This window comes from Nicrophorus vespilloides, unplaced genomic scaffold (assembly GCF_001412225.1).
Source record: "Nicrophorus vespilloides isolate i.1.1-1 unplaced genomic scaffold, Nicve_v1.0, whole genome shotgun sequence".
Lineage (NCBI taxonomy): Eukaryota > Metazoa > Arthropoda > Insecta > Coleoptera > Silphidae > Nicrophorus > Nicrophorus vespilloides.
This window is the reverse complement of record NW_017095703.1, coordinates 22,963-35,268: the sequence shown is the minus strand read 5'-3', so window position 1 is coordinate 35,268 and position 12,306 is coordinate 22,963. Positions and strand designations below refer to the sequence as shown.

The following is a 12,306-nucleotide window of genomic DNA, read 5'->3' as shown; positions in this document are numbered from 1 at the left end:
TATAGTCAGGGGCGGATGTAAGCTGTAGAACAGCTCCCCGCTCTTTCGAAGGACGTCCTTCGGAGATCAAAACAATAAAATATACACAACTAACCCAAACTTTGGGTTAATTAAGGACCCCCAAACAGTGTAGGTCCAGGGCACCCAAATAGCTAACCGTCCACCCCTGTACATAATCTACAAACTGTTTCAACAGTTATCATTTTATATTGTTAGTTATATTTTATATTTAAAATATGTAAAAACTATAACGAATTTTAAAAGAGATTAATATTTGTTAAAATGTATTACCTGTTATTTTCAGCCCAAAATGTACAAACTATAGTTTTTTTTTTTAAATTTATAACGATCTAAATCAGGTATCGCCAAACTGTAAGGTGTAACAAACCATTTTTAAAATATTGAAAAAGGGAACCTACCGACCCCTTATCTAAACATGTTGGAAAAATCCGAATTAGATATTTTGACATATTTAAATACATTAAGATATGTTGGACATCATAAAAAATATATCAGCTATTCTGTATATAAATGTAATTATTTCCTGATTTGACCAATAGCCAAATAGTAAATTACAAGATGGACTAAAAGAAATTAAATATCGAATAACTTTTCAATATTTAGTAATTAATATTTATGCTTTTCTAAACAGACAGACTTTTATAACAGTTTATCTCTATAAGTTTTAAAAATTACATCCTTTTAAATACCCTTCAAAAGAACGCGCTGTTTCTAAAGCATCTAACAACACCTGTAGTAATGTTTTTTGACTTATTACTTCAATTTTTTACGGATTTTGTTGTTCCATTGATAAATGGTCCAATATAATCTTTCTTTTAAATACCGCCATAGTAAGAAGTATGGAAAAGTTAAGTAAAAAAAATGCATCAAGTGTAGTATAAGCCCTCTTATGCAAGACGCCCTTCTGCAAATAAATATAGAGCGCCCCAGGATTAGAAATATGTATGTACTGCCTGCAATATCTAAAAATATCCATTATGGAAGTCCAGAAAAACTGATATATTAAGAGAACAAATCGAAAATTTTGGGTTGTAGTCTTCAAGTGGCATGTATGCAATATTTTTATTGCACTTATATAATTTAATAGAAGGGTTTCCCTGCAACGGAACACTTCGTAAATCCTGAAATTTTCACGGAACACCTTGTTTATTTTATAGTGTAGGTAAGAATACATAAACAATAAAATTAAAAATCATTATATATTTAGTACTTTTTTATTCCTAGTTTTCATGGAACACCACTGTTCCGCGGAATAATAATAGTTTGGGATACTCTGTTTTAAAGAATACAAATGATTCGGATTATTTACTAGATCATTTTTATCCAGCCTGTATATCACTTTCTATTTTTGTTTTTATGATATCTATTAAAGTTTGAAGCCGTTATTGTTTACTTACATTTTTCAATACGTAAATATTCGTACGGTAAAAGGATTTGATGACTATTCACAATTGCACAACGTAATCAAAAATGTATACCTAATCAGCGCATAAGGAGTAAGTAAATACCTAAACAATAGATAAGCATTTTTTTAGTTTATGCATTTTTATTTTCAACATGATATGTAATAAGGTATGGTAGTAAAAATATTTTAATAATAACATGATGTAAATAAACACACAATTGAAAAAAGAAATAAACAGGACTAACAAATTTCTTTTTCCTTAAATAAGACTAGCACAGGTACAAATATGTATATTGTAATAATTATTTTAACACCCTGCAAATGGTTCATAAATAGGGAAACCAATGCAATTGATTAAATTGATATGATACAAAATAATATAAAACAATTGCAACATGAGTGTCACACAAATATAGTCACAAAACATCAACTCATCAGTATAAAGTAAATATCACAAAAATACAATCATTTACCCTCATACAGATTTCTCTCATATTTGTTTTTTTTCTAACATCTATCACCATTTGTTTTGTACAGTACTACAGAACATTCAGCCTTCATAAATCTATACTACTCTTATATAAAAATTAGTATAATGTGTATGTTTGTCTTCCATATATATTTGTATTCAACAATTTCCATTAATAGAGCTGGTTATGCAAGTGTATATCCTTTTGCCCCACCAAGATTCTAGATCAAATGGTTTAAAGTTTTGTAATGCAGATGCAGGCTCATCCTTATAATACACAACATTTGATGATTTACTATCTACAAATTGAAATAATTATATTTCCTTAATTCTACAATCTTAAGTAAACTTACTTATAACTTTATTATTGTTGTTTACTTCTGTATATACACAATTCCAAGCTAAAAATTGAGTTGCAGTTTAATGATTTAGATGTATCAGAATAATTAGTTACTTACAGTCATTAATAAACTTTATTATTTCTCCATGCTGTGGCATATCCACATGAGATTCCAATTGGTTGTTGTTATTGTTATTATGCATAAATCTCTTTGGCACATTTTGAAAGACTGGTTTGGGCCCACTGCAAGTAGTTATTTGCTTTAATATAACCACCACCTACTTTCAATTTGTACATACTTCATCAGATCATCATCATTTTCCAAACCCTTGTTGTTTCTATACTCTTTAAAGTTCTCAATATTTTGAGGTGGACCTAGAAGCAATTGCTTTTTTATTTCTAATTCAACAAAGACTATAGCAAAAGCTCACCTCTTCGCGTTTTAGCAACTATTTTACTTGGACCTTTCACATTATACATTTTAGTTTAAATTTAAATAAAACTCAAGTGATGAATGGAAATTCTAATACAATAAGCAACTGCTTTTATTTATTTGTAGAAAGATGTTACCCTTAAAGAATTACTTTAACAATTATATAAATTAATGTTATGTTGTGTAATCACTTGAGCGCGCACATTCTTAAACACACGAGTAGGAAACTTAATGTCATATGAATATGACATTGACGACATTGACTTTCAATGTCATTACATTGTGTACAACTGTTCAGAACTAAATGACATTACATTTTTGAAAAATATTTTGTACAGTTAGTTCAATGTATATTAGTGTTATATAATATTTTTTTTATATACCTAAATAGGATAATTAATTAATAAGTAAGTTGTCAAACTAATTATACTTTCCTGCTGTTGGGAACAGTGTTTATGTTACAACAGTGACGTGTAACTTGTTTATTTTTGAAAATCCTTGTCGGCACTAGTGTTTTGTTTTATTTATTATTTTCGAAAACAAAAACTAAGTAAGTAATTACAATTCAATCTTTCGGAAACGTGTGTCAAAATTTTCAGTTTATATTTCAGTTTAAAACGGACATAGAACCTCCTGATTAACATGGCTCAAAATCAGAAATTGAATTTAAAAGATAAAGTTGATGATGGAGAAATGGATTTGAGTATGTGTGATATCCAAGATGTGCCAGTTAGGGAAATCGTAAGACTACCAGTGAAACTCCTATATGATTTTTAATAGTAGTAATTTTTTAGTCGACATATAGGAAAGTCCACAGTTTAGATTTATCTAATAACCATATCATTCAGCTGCCTGTGAGTTTTATTAATTAATATAAAGAATTCATTAATAAAACTTTTGATTTTAGAGAAATTTTTCAGTTCTAAAGAATATAATAAAATTAGATTTAAGCAAGAATAAATTGAAAGCATTGCCAGATAATTTCGGAGAATTGACAAAGCTCAAGCATTTAGATTTGTATATGAATAAATTGGAGCATTTGCCATTGAGCTTTGGGAATTTGAAGAATCTGAAATGGTTGGATTTAAAGGATAACCCTTTGGTGCCCGCAATTAAGGAAGTATCTGGGCTGTGCTTAGATAGTAAGCAATGTCAGACATGTGCAACAAACATCATCTACTTTTATCAAAAGTTGAAAGACAAGGTGGACGAAGAAAATGCTATTAGGGAAAAACAAAGGCAGAAGGAGAAGGAAGCTAAGGAAGCAACAGCTCAAAAATTGAAAGCCCAAGAAAAGAAAAGTAAGAAGAAGGACAAAGTAAAAGTTGTTGAATCTAAACCAGCAATTGTGAAGGAGCCTAATACTATTCAAAAGACTGAGTTTAAGACAGTAGCTCAAGTACCAGAATCTTCTAAAGGATTTTATTCTTACTTGCCTCTTTTTATGATGATCTTTCTATTTGTTTCACTTTTTGTACTAACTTCACTCAAGCTTAAAGAGACTTTGTTTGTTGAAGAACAAGCAATTAGAATTTGGAATATGTGCCTTTCGAAAGCACCAGCTGCTGTTCAGAGTTATGGATCCAAAAGTGCAAACCTAATTGGCAAGGTGCACAAATCATTGGGTACAACTCTTTTGGATCTTCAACATAATGAAAGTGTCTTATATTTCTTAGATAAAATCAAGAGCTACTACAATTCTTTAGTTACAAGTAAAACCAATTAAACTTTTGTCCATATGAACTTATATTTTATATATAACTTGTATATATGTGTCAAAATTTATTTTAAATAAATTTGTAATATTGAATACAAAACTTCAACTACTTGAAAAAGTTTATGTTTCTTTTAAATTGACATTTATAATAATATTTCTAAATAAATTACATTTTTGCAAAGGACTATCGACTTCGATCTTTCCGCCTAAAGTCAATTATTTCAATTTAACTGTTTCAGAAAATTCTATACAGGTACTCCTCACAGTACAACCGACTTCCGACGACTACGTCGCTAAACGAATTAGTCAATAAGCGAGGAGCTTAAAATTTACACCCAAACCATATTCAACATAATGATTTATTCTCTTTGTATTTACATTTATAAATAAAACCTACTAATACAGTTATTAGTAGATTATTCTATTAACTTCACTTATATTTGAATGAAATGTGAAAGGATTCATGAAGCCATAATCCGCTTCTTAAAAAATCATCAGCAGGATTTAAAATCTGAGAGGAAGAAATGTTAATATATTTTATGTTTATAATTTTTATAATAAAATATTAGAGACTTGAATAACATTTATTTAACATATTTATTGCCCACATGTATGACCAAAGTGTTATCGATCGAGGTCTTTTCGCCCCTTGAATAATATTTTGCGAGCGGGACAAAATTTTGTAGTTTCAATTATTCATTATATTAAAAAAATAAAAGAAACAATACGAAAATACATTGCGTTTGCATAATACCATTTTTATATTGATAGATATCTCTTAAATATATTCATTTAAGATTATCTTTAGCTCCAATAATATTTACAAAGTTATATAATTTAATCATGCTTAATCACCTATTCTTATTGTAAATATATATTAATATTCAGTAACATTTAAATGAAATAAAAATATCAAAATTTCCTCGACTACCAAGGCAAAACCACAAATGGAAATTCCTCTACTGAACGTTGTGGTTATTATTTTGTATTATTATGTTGTCCTACAAAGTATCACATATTAGATATTATTTATGAATATAATTCCAATAGTAACTTATTGTATATGGACTACATTTATGTACCACTTGAAATATTAGTGTTATCATCAGTTATCATTACTTATAGTCAAATCGAAACAATTTTGATTTTAATCAAACGAACGAACAGCTGCTATCTTCACATTATATCCGTCCAATCCAAAACAATCACTTGACAGCTGATGTTGGTGGGAGTATAGGAGTGAATGAAAGTCCACTGCAATCCACTTTAACAAGTTCAAAGTAGTCTCTTTATTATAACACAATCATTCGCTGATTAGACTTAATACAGTTAAGAACAATCAAAATGGGGTTACCGGAGCCGCTGCAGAAGCTTTTCAAGTAAGTCATAAATTACTGTAAATCTGTATTTAAATAAATTTAAATTCCATTTTTATCTTGTTCTGACTAGACATATTGATGATAACAAAGCTAAATATATAAGCAACTTGAAGGATGCTGTTGCTATCCCCTCTGTTTCTGCTAGTCCAGAGTACAGAGATGAAACAATAAAAGTGGTCCATTGGTTTGAAAAGAAATTGCAAGATTTGGGAGTTAAAACTGTCCTTCGTGATGTTGGTATGCAAACATTGCATGACTCCCGTCAGATTCCCTTGCCACCAGTTTTGCTGGGCACATTGGGAAATGACCCAAAAAAGAAGACAGTCTGTGTGTATGGACATTTGGATGTCCAACCTGCATTGAAGGAAGATGGTTGGCACACAGAGCCATTTGAATTAACTGAGAAAAATGGAAAACTGTATGGCAGAGGTTCATCTGATGACAAGGGACCAGTTTTATGCTGGATCCATGCACTTGAAGGTTTCCAGAAAATTGGTGAAGATTTGCCAGTCAATATGAAATTTGTGTTTGAGGGTATGGAGGAATCTGGCAGTGAAGGCTTGGATGATTTGCTCTTTGCTGAAAAGGATAAGTTCTTGTCAGATGTTGATTATGTCTGTATTTCTGATAACTACTGGTTAGGAACTGATCATCCATGCATCACTTATGGACTAAGAGGTCTCTGCTACTTCTTTTTGGAAATTGAATGTGCTGAAAAAGATCTTCATAGCGGCGTTTTCGGTGGAACTGTGTAAGAAAAATCAATATTCACGTTCAACAATTATCATAAATGCATTACATTATTTTAGACATGAAGCAATGGCTGACTTGGTGTACCTGCTAAACACCTTGGTTGATAAGGATGGCAAGATTTTGGTGGAGAACATTTACAATGAAGTAGCTATCTTAAGTGATACTGAGAAAGAGCTGTATAAAAAAGTACACTTTGATGTTGAGGAATACAGAACGAATATTGGTACAAAGCAGTTGCCACATAATTCTGTTAAAGAGCAACTTCTGATGCACCGTTGGCGTCAACCCTCTTTGTCCATCCATGGTATCGAAGGCGCGTTCAGCGAACCCGGCCAGAAAACTGTAATTCCGGGCAAAGTCAATGGTAAATTTTCCATTAGAATTGTTCCCAATCAAGAGCCGAACGTTATTGGTGACTATGTGATCAAGCATATCGAAAAGAAATGGGCGGAACGTGGCAGCCCAAACAAGATGAAAGTACGTTGAGCTTATATAACTATTGATTCAATCATGTGATAGAAGTCTTATCATGTTTATTATGAGATAAGTTTGTTTATTGTAATATAAATGTTTTCAGATCCAATTGAGTCATGGTGCTAAATCCTGGACTGAAGATCCACAACATCCTCACTACGTCGCTGCCGCAAAGGCCACTAAATACGTTTACAAAGTAGAACCTGATTTAATTCGTGAGGGCGGTTCCATTCCAGTAACTTTAACTCTGCAAGAAGCCACCGGTAAAAACGTTTTGCTTTTACCTGTTGGCTGTGGTGATGATGGTGCTCACTCCCAGAACGAGAAGATCGACATCAGAAACTACATTGAAGGGGTAAGAATAATAAGATGACAATTATTGTTTTATTTCATTTTTTATTTTGTTCCAGACTAAACTGCTAGGATCTTATCTTTACGAAGTTTCTAAATTGTAATTTTCTAAGACACTACATTTTTATATATATTCCGCTTATATAATGTTAAAAGTAAAAGAACATTTATTAAATATATTCAGTGATTAATTCGTTGTATTTAAACCTAACAACCCATGCCCAGTCTGTTTTAACTAGGTCTTTGCTTGGTAAAAGCACATGAACTTCATCTGCAATAACTTTGACCTACAAAATAAAACATTTGACGCATTTGAAAAATAAAAAAGTTATTATTACCGTTAATTCCTTTTCGTAACCCAATAATTTAACGCTGGAAAACGATTTTAGCTTAGCAAACGAAGTCTTAACTTTGGTTAATTTTAGGATTCCTCCCTTTGGCCAAACTAAAGTTGTTGCATATACGCTGTCCGTTGAAGTAGTATACCAAGTTTGACCAATTGTATCATTTTGATACTTCCATGGAGTAGTATTGTAAATAGCTAAACCATTAACTTTCAACCATATACCAAGATCACGTAATCTTTCTTGGAAAATTGGAGTAATTATGCCCTCCTTTGTAGGACCAACGTTAATTAATATATTTCCTTAAAAAAAATGCAAGTTAAATAATTCTAGAAAACAAATGAGTATTATCAATACCTCCACAACTAACTGTCTCAATCAAAGTAGTAATTAGTTGGTGAGTAGTTAGGTAGTCGCTTAATTTTGCGTTTCTCCGAAAACCCCAAGATTCTTTATCAATAGTCATGGCATTCTCCCATTTGTGTTTCTGTAGAACACCTGGATTGAATCTATCTTGGCACGTGAAAAAGTCTCCGTGCTTGCAAGGAATATCTATTCCCCATCGATCGTTAACAACAATCGTGTCTTGCACGGGACTTTCATTGTAAACCCAGGCTAGAAACTCTGTAGATTTCCAATAGTCGTCATAAGCCTCCCAATCACCGTCCGACCATAAAACATCAGGTCTGTATTTCTCTATAAGTTCTTTCATTTCCGGTATAATCTTCCGGTCTACAAAAGTCTTTCTCGTGAAGTTTGATCTTCTATCATCCACATACATGGGATTAAACCATTCGTAAAGGGAATGGTATAATCCAAATCGCATTCCTTGTTTACGCACTGCATTCGATAAATCGCCTGAAAAGAATTTTATAGATAAATGAGGAAAACTAAACATTTTAAATAAATAAATTAAATACCAACGAGATCACGTTTTGGTCCAATGTCCATGCTATTCCAGCTGAAAGAATATTTAGAAGGCCAAAGTGTGTATCCTTCATGATGTTTACTTGTTAAAACTACATAGCTGAAAATTGAACAAAATAAGTTACGAATCATTTAAATGTAACAAAAAAATACTTTGCACCAGAGTTTTTAAATATTTTTGCCCATTCGTCCGGATCGAAAAATTCGCAAGTAAATTCTTTTGCGAATTCTTGGTACGTGAATCCGGGCGGAAAGAAATTCTTAATGTAATCAACATATCTGCTTTGGTTGCTAGCTAAATAAAAAAAATGCAATCGATGGTTTTGTTTAGATTCTATAGATGTATTACCTTTCCAGCTCATCCAAAACCATTCAGAACCAAAGCTTGGAACTGAAAAAACACCCCAGTGTATGAAAATTCCAATTTTTGCTTTGTCGTACCATTTAGGTAACGGACGTGTGTCTAGACTTTCCCAAGTAGGTTCATAACTTGGTTTTTGTATAGTTACGAGGGACGAAGCCGATGCAATTGCACATAGGAAATATATTAACCACATCTTGATTTGAAACAATTTGCTTTGATCTCATACTTTGAAGGTTATATAGTGTTGAGGTTTTTTCTTTTTAATTACTCTAGAAGAGTTATCACTGATAACGAAATAATCAAAGCTAAACAAATATTTTCTTTATTAATTACAATTTCATTATCGACTGTTATCATTTATGGTGTAAATATTATGTATGTACATAAGAATCGCTTAAAGCTGTAACAAAGGCATGCTTCAATAGTTTTTTATTCTTGCTCCAATTTGATCTTGTAAATAATGTTTATAGATACCGCATTCTTGATATTATTGTTCGTAAGTTTAAATTAAATAAGAAAAATTAAAAAACTTATACCGTTTAATTTGATTGAAATGTATCAAGTTTCTAAAAAATATAATAACCTGATTTTCAAGTTAGTTTCTAATTACGAATCTTTAGAAATTCTTTGCTCAAAGAGAATCACCCGTGAGATTTTTCAGGTTTCTGATTGTACGCATGTGTACTAGGACGCTAAACTTTTCAAAAGATCTAATAAAACGCATTCACCAAAATCTGAAACATAGGCAAAAACAAATTTCTCTAGGCAGCTTTCTAGTACAAAATAATTAGGTATGTAACATAAACAATAAACTAATTACTTTGATCTTTTTTCTACAAATCATTCGTATTTCACGTTGGTTCATTCCGCGAAAAAAAATAAAGATTTTCATAATTTTAAATATTAAAGTGCCTGTCGGTGAAATATTTATTCAAACATCTAATTGTATTTTTTAAAGAATATGTGAATACGCAATGTTCAAAAGTTTGGGAAACGCTGCAATATGTTATTTAATTATTTTACATATTCAAAATTCTTACAAAACAATAATTTAAAATTGAACTTTCGGTTTTTATTATTAATAATCAAATATAAAATAATTAGGTACAATTTTGAAATTTATAAAAATCTAATTTCTTTTCGGACAATGCGAGCAGATACGAGTCATTGCAATTCTTCAACGGCATCAAATCTAGAATTGAATTGTTTGTAAGCACTGAACTGTTACTACCGTTGTTCACGTTCCATAGTGAAATTGTATTGTTAACTTGTGCGGTTACGTAAGTGTAACCTGCATGCTGCAAGAAACGCGACCGCGACAACTGTTTCTGCAATTGGCCTCCGTAGAAAGTGTACAAAGTATTAAATTTAAAATTTTCCTCGTTAGGCAGTCTTTCGAAATTGCAAACGAAATGTCTGGAATTTGGCACTCGTGAATTCGGTCTAGCGGATATCAACACTTGATTGATATCTTTATTATAGGACATTGAGATGAACGGACCCTCTATGGGGATTTGTTGCTTCCTATAAACAGATCCACCCATATTCTCGTAGCACCACATGGAATTCAATTTACATGTGATGAAACCTCCTAGAGGCATTAGTCCTCCTCGACAAGAGGGAATAGAGACTAATGAAACAACTGGCGACCAGTCGCCAGTTACCTTAGTGGATTTGACAGGCTCAGACATGTTCCTCAAATCAAATTTAGTTGTAGCACCTTGTTGACTTCCAACATAAAAAAGATTTTGATTACCTGCAAAATAAAATAAAAAACTTTTAGGGAACAATGATTTTAAATTTCCTTTTCACCTTACTTTCATCCCAGCAGCATGACCAAAGCATGCTATCAAATGTATATGTGGAAATTGTACTATTGCTGTTAAGGTCTGATATTTTGATTGATTTATCTAATGAAACACTTAGTAAATAAGAACTGCTGTGATTAAATTTCAGGTCCCTAATAACTTTTGAATGCAGTGGTGTGTACTCTACTATTGCTAAATTATCTGTGGAACATTTTTTAATGCCAAAACCTGGAAATAGGTTGTTATTGGATTTCAAAGATATTGCAAATTTTCCAATTTGAGAGTTTATGTCCATGACCCTGCATGTACCCTGCTGACAAACTAGAGATGAATTGCTCAACTTTAATACTGGTTTAGTACTGCTATTTGTATGGGAACTACTACTAGTAATTGATAAATTTTTAATTTTTTTCTTGTAGTTCTCAATCTCTTGCAACAGTGTATGTTCCTTACATATTGCTTTAGTCAAATCCACTTTTATCCTATTTTTCTCCTCAATAACACTATTCAATTTCTTCTTTACTAGTTCTAATTCAGTTGCATCCATAGCGATCAATTTATTTGCATATATGTATCGAATATCTGATGATGATGCTTTCATTTTACAGCTGGGGCATGACTTGTTGCTGAAGATCCACCTAGTAATGCATTTATATCCAAAAAGATGTCCACATCTCAAAGCACATACCCTATGCTCTCCTGTACTCATCCAATTGTCTAAGCAAATGGGACAAAGAGCACCATCTTCATCATCACTGCTAACTTTTCTTCGTTTAGCTGGTGATTCTACTTTAATAGGTGGATCTTGGTTAGAACTTGATGCACTGCATATTGGTGAAGGTGTTCTGTTCTCTGAATTTTCATCAAACTGCAGGAAATTAGGTTCATTATTCTCTATTTGTAAAATTGGTGAAGGACTTGAACTACTGCTAGGTGAAACATCTTGTTCCAACAGTTCTTCTTCAGACGTGTCATTTATAATCTCTACTTCCATTACAAGGTCAACTTGCAAGTCATCTAAAATATTTACATATTATTAACAACAATTAGTTCAACATCTAAGATAATTACCATAATCCATGTTAAATTCCTCAGCATCTGAATTAAAGTAAGCCTTAAAAGTTTAGCACTGTATAATAAAAACAAGATAGAAAAAAAAAGTAACTTTGATAAAGAAGAGCAACACTCATTTATGTGGATAGAAAATAATATTAAATGGAAACATGGATAATGATTGATTATACCACTTGTATATTTAAAAAAGTTCTTTTTAGAAGATAAGTTTCTTGACTTCATGATACTTACCATAAAAACCATTTTCCCGGGGACTTACAGGTGTCGTAACTACCAACAGCTATCGTTGCTGTTTACAGCATTATAGATGCACATGCCATCTATTGGAAATACATTGATATTAAACAATTTGATTTTTCGCATATTCAATGCTTTAATTTGATAATTAAAATACTACAGCTTACGAAAATTGGGCAATGATATCACATTAATACTCTTTAGCAATTT

At 31.6% G+C, this 12,306-nt stretch overlaps 5 protein-coding genes across 9 annotated transcripts; 2 read left to right on the top strand and 3 right to left on the bottom strand.

Annotated features, from left to right (window-relative positions):
- Positions 1-1,584: 1,584 nt before the first annotated feature.
- Positions 1,585-3,027, bottom strand: LOC108560539 (protein FAM195A). Of its 2 annotated transcripts, XM_017918139.1 has the most exons (6): positions 2,860-3,027; positions 2,667-2,806; positions 2,535-2,610; positions 2,354-2,478; positions 2,249-2,296; positions 1,585-2,194 (listed from the first exon to the last, which is right to left on the bottom strand). In XM_017918139.1, exons 2-6 carry the CDS (start codon positions 2,713-2,715, stop codon positions 2,055-2,057), a joined length of 438 nt encoding a protein of 145 aa, XP_017773628.1. In that variant the 5' UTR covers positions 2,716-2,806; positions 2,860-3,027; the 3' UTR covers positions 1,585-2,054. The 2 variants fall into 2 exon arrangements, with proteins under 2 accessions (XP_017773628.1, XP_017773619.1); XM_017918130.1 differs by having other exon boundaries at positions 2,667-3,027.
- An 82-nt stretch (positions 3,028-3,109) lies between these two features.
- On the top strand, positions 3,110-4,459 carry LOC108560531 (leucine-rich repeat-containing protein 59). The gene is made up of 4 exons (XM_017918117.1): positions 3,110-3,218; positions 3,280-3,409; positions 3,463-3,522; positions 3,576-4,459. Exons 2-4 carry the CDS (start codon positions 3,311-3,313, stop codon positions 4,392-4,394), a joined length of 978 nt encoding a protein of 325 aa, XP_017773606.1. The 5' UTR covers positions 3,110-3,218; positions 3,280-3,310; the 3' UTR covers positions 4,395-4,459.
- A 1,133-nt stretch (positions 4,460-5,592) lies between these two features.
- LOC108560640 (cytosolic non-specific dipeptidase) lies at positions 5,593-7,510 on the top strand. Its single transcript, XM_017918280.1, has 5 exons — positions 5,593-5,764; positions 5,835-6,515; positions 6,574-6,994; positions 7,095-7,346; positions 7,402-7,510. Exons 1-5 carry the CDS (start codon positions 5,730-5,732, stop codon positions 7,444-7,446), a joined length of 1,434 nt encoding a protein of 477 aa, XP_017773769.1. The 5' UTR covers positions 5,593-5,729; the 3' UTR covers positions 7,447-7,510.
- Positions 7,460-9,847, bottom strand: LOC108560647 (alpha-L-fucosidase). Its single transcript, XM_017918292.1, has 6 exons — positions 8,963-9,847; positions 8,767-8,908; positions 8,607-8,713; positions 8,044-8,544; positions 7,681-7,988; positions 7,460-7,629 (listed from the first exon to the last, which is right to left on the bottom strand). Exons 1-6 carry the CDS (start codon positions 9,168-9,170, stop codon positions 7,513-7,515), a joined length of 1,383 nt encoding a protein of 460 aa, XP_017773781.1. The 5' UTR covers positions 9,171-9,847; the 3' UTR covers positions 7,460-7,512.
- Positions 9,848-10,048: 201 nt separating this feature from the next.
- Positions 10,049-12,172, bottom strand: LOC108560505 (E3 ubiquitin-protein ligase RFWD3-like). Of its 4 annotated transcripts, none has more exons than XM_017918079.1 (4): positions 12,091-12,140; positions 11,857-11,899; positions 10,795-11,802; positions 10,049-10,733 (listed from the first exon to the last, which is right to left on the bottom strand). In XM_017918079.1, the coding sequence occupies exons 1-4, from the start codon at positions 12,100-12,102 to the stop codon at positions 10,078-10,080; spliced, it is 1,719 nt and encodes a 572-aa protein (XP_017773568.1). In that variant the 5' UTR covers positions 12,103-12,140; the 3' UTR covers positions 10,049-10,077. The 4 variants fall into 4 exon arrangements, with proteins under 4 accessions (XP_017773568.1, XP_017773584.1, XP_017773576.1 ...); XM_017918095.1 differs by having other exon boundaries at positions 11,857-11,883; positions 12,091-12,138; XM_017918087.1 differs by having other exon boundaries at positions 11,857-11,914; positions 12,091-12,133.
- Positions 12,173-12,306: the final 134 nt, after the last annotated feature.

Excerpts from the sequence above, each read along its gene's own strand:
- LOC108560531 (XM_017918117.1), top strand. The coding sequence starts at position 3,311 with ATGGCTCAAAATCAGAAATTGAATTTAAAAGATAAAGTTGATGATGGA. Across the intron at positions 3,410-3,462 it reads ATGTGCCAGTTAGGGAAATC|TCGACATATAGGAAAGTCCA; the intron begins GTAAGACTACCA and ends GTAATTTTTTAG. Across the intron at positions 3,523-3,575 it reads ACCATATCATTCAGCTGCCT|AGAAATTTTTCAGTTCTAAA; the intron begins GTGAGTTTTATT and ends TTTTGATTTTAG.
- LOC108560539 (XM_017918130.1), bottom strand. The coding sequence starts at position 2,715 with ATGTATAATGTGAAAGGTCCAAGTAAAATAGTTGCTAAAACGCGAAGA. Across the intron at positions 2,611-2,666 it reads AGTTGCTAAAACGCGAAGAG|GTCCACCTCAAAATATTGAG; the intron begins GTGAGCTTTTGC and ends AATTGCTTCTAG. Across the intron at positions 2,195-2,248 it reads CAACAATAATAAAGTTATAA|ATAGTAAATCATCAAATGTT; the intron begins GTAAGTTTACTT and ends TTCAATTTGTAG.
- LOC108560505 (XM_017918079.1), bottom strand. Across the intron at positions 11,803-11,856 it reads GGAATTTAACATGGATTATG|ATGACTTGCAAGTTGACCTT; the intron begins GTAATTATCTTA and ends TAAATATTTTAG. Across the intron at positions 10,734-10,794 it reads GTCATGCTGCTGGGATGAAA|GTAATCAAAATCTTTTTTAT; the intron begins GTAAGGTGAAAA and ends TTTATTTTGCAG.
- LOC108560640 (XM_017918280.1), top strand. The coding sequence starts at position 5,730 with ATGGGGTTACCGGAGCCGCTGCAGAAGCTTTTCAA. Across the intron at positions 5,765-5,834 it reads CCGCTGCAGAAGCTTTTCAA|ACATATTGATGATAACAAAG; the intron begins GTAAGTCATAAA and ends TGTTCTGACTAG. Across the intron at positions 6,995-7,094 it reads GCAGCCCAAACAAGATGAAA|ATCCAATTGAGTCATGGTGC; the intron begins GTACGTTGAGCT and ends AAATGTTTTCAG.
- LOC108560647 (XM_017918292.1), bottom strand. The coding sequence starts at position 9,170 with ATGTGGTTAATATATTTCCTATGTGCAATTGCATCGGCTTCGTCCCTC. Across the intron at positions 8,545-8,606 it reads ACCAAAACGTGATCTCGTTG|GCGATTTATCGAATGCAGTG; the intron begins GTATTTAATTTA and ends AATTCTTTTCAG. Across the intron at positions 7,989-8,043 it reads TGAGACAGTTAGTTGTGGAG|GAAATATATTAATTAACGTT; the intron begins GTATTGATAATA and ends ATTTTTTTTAAG.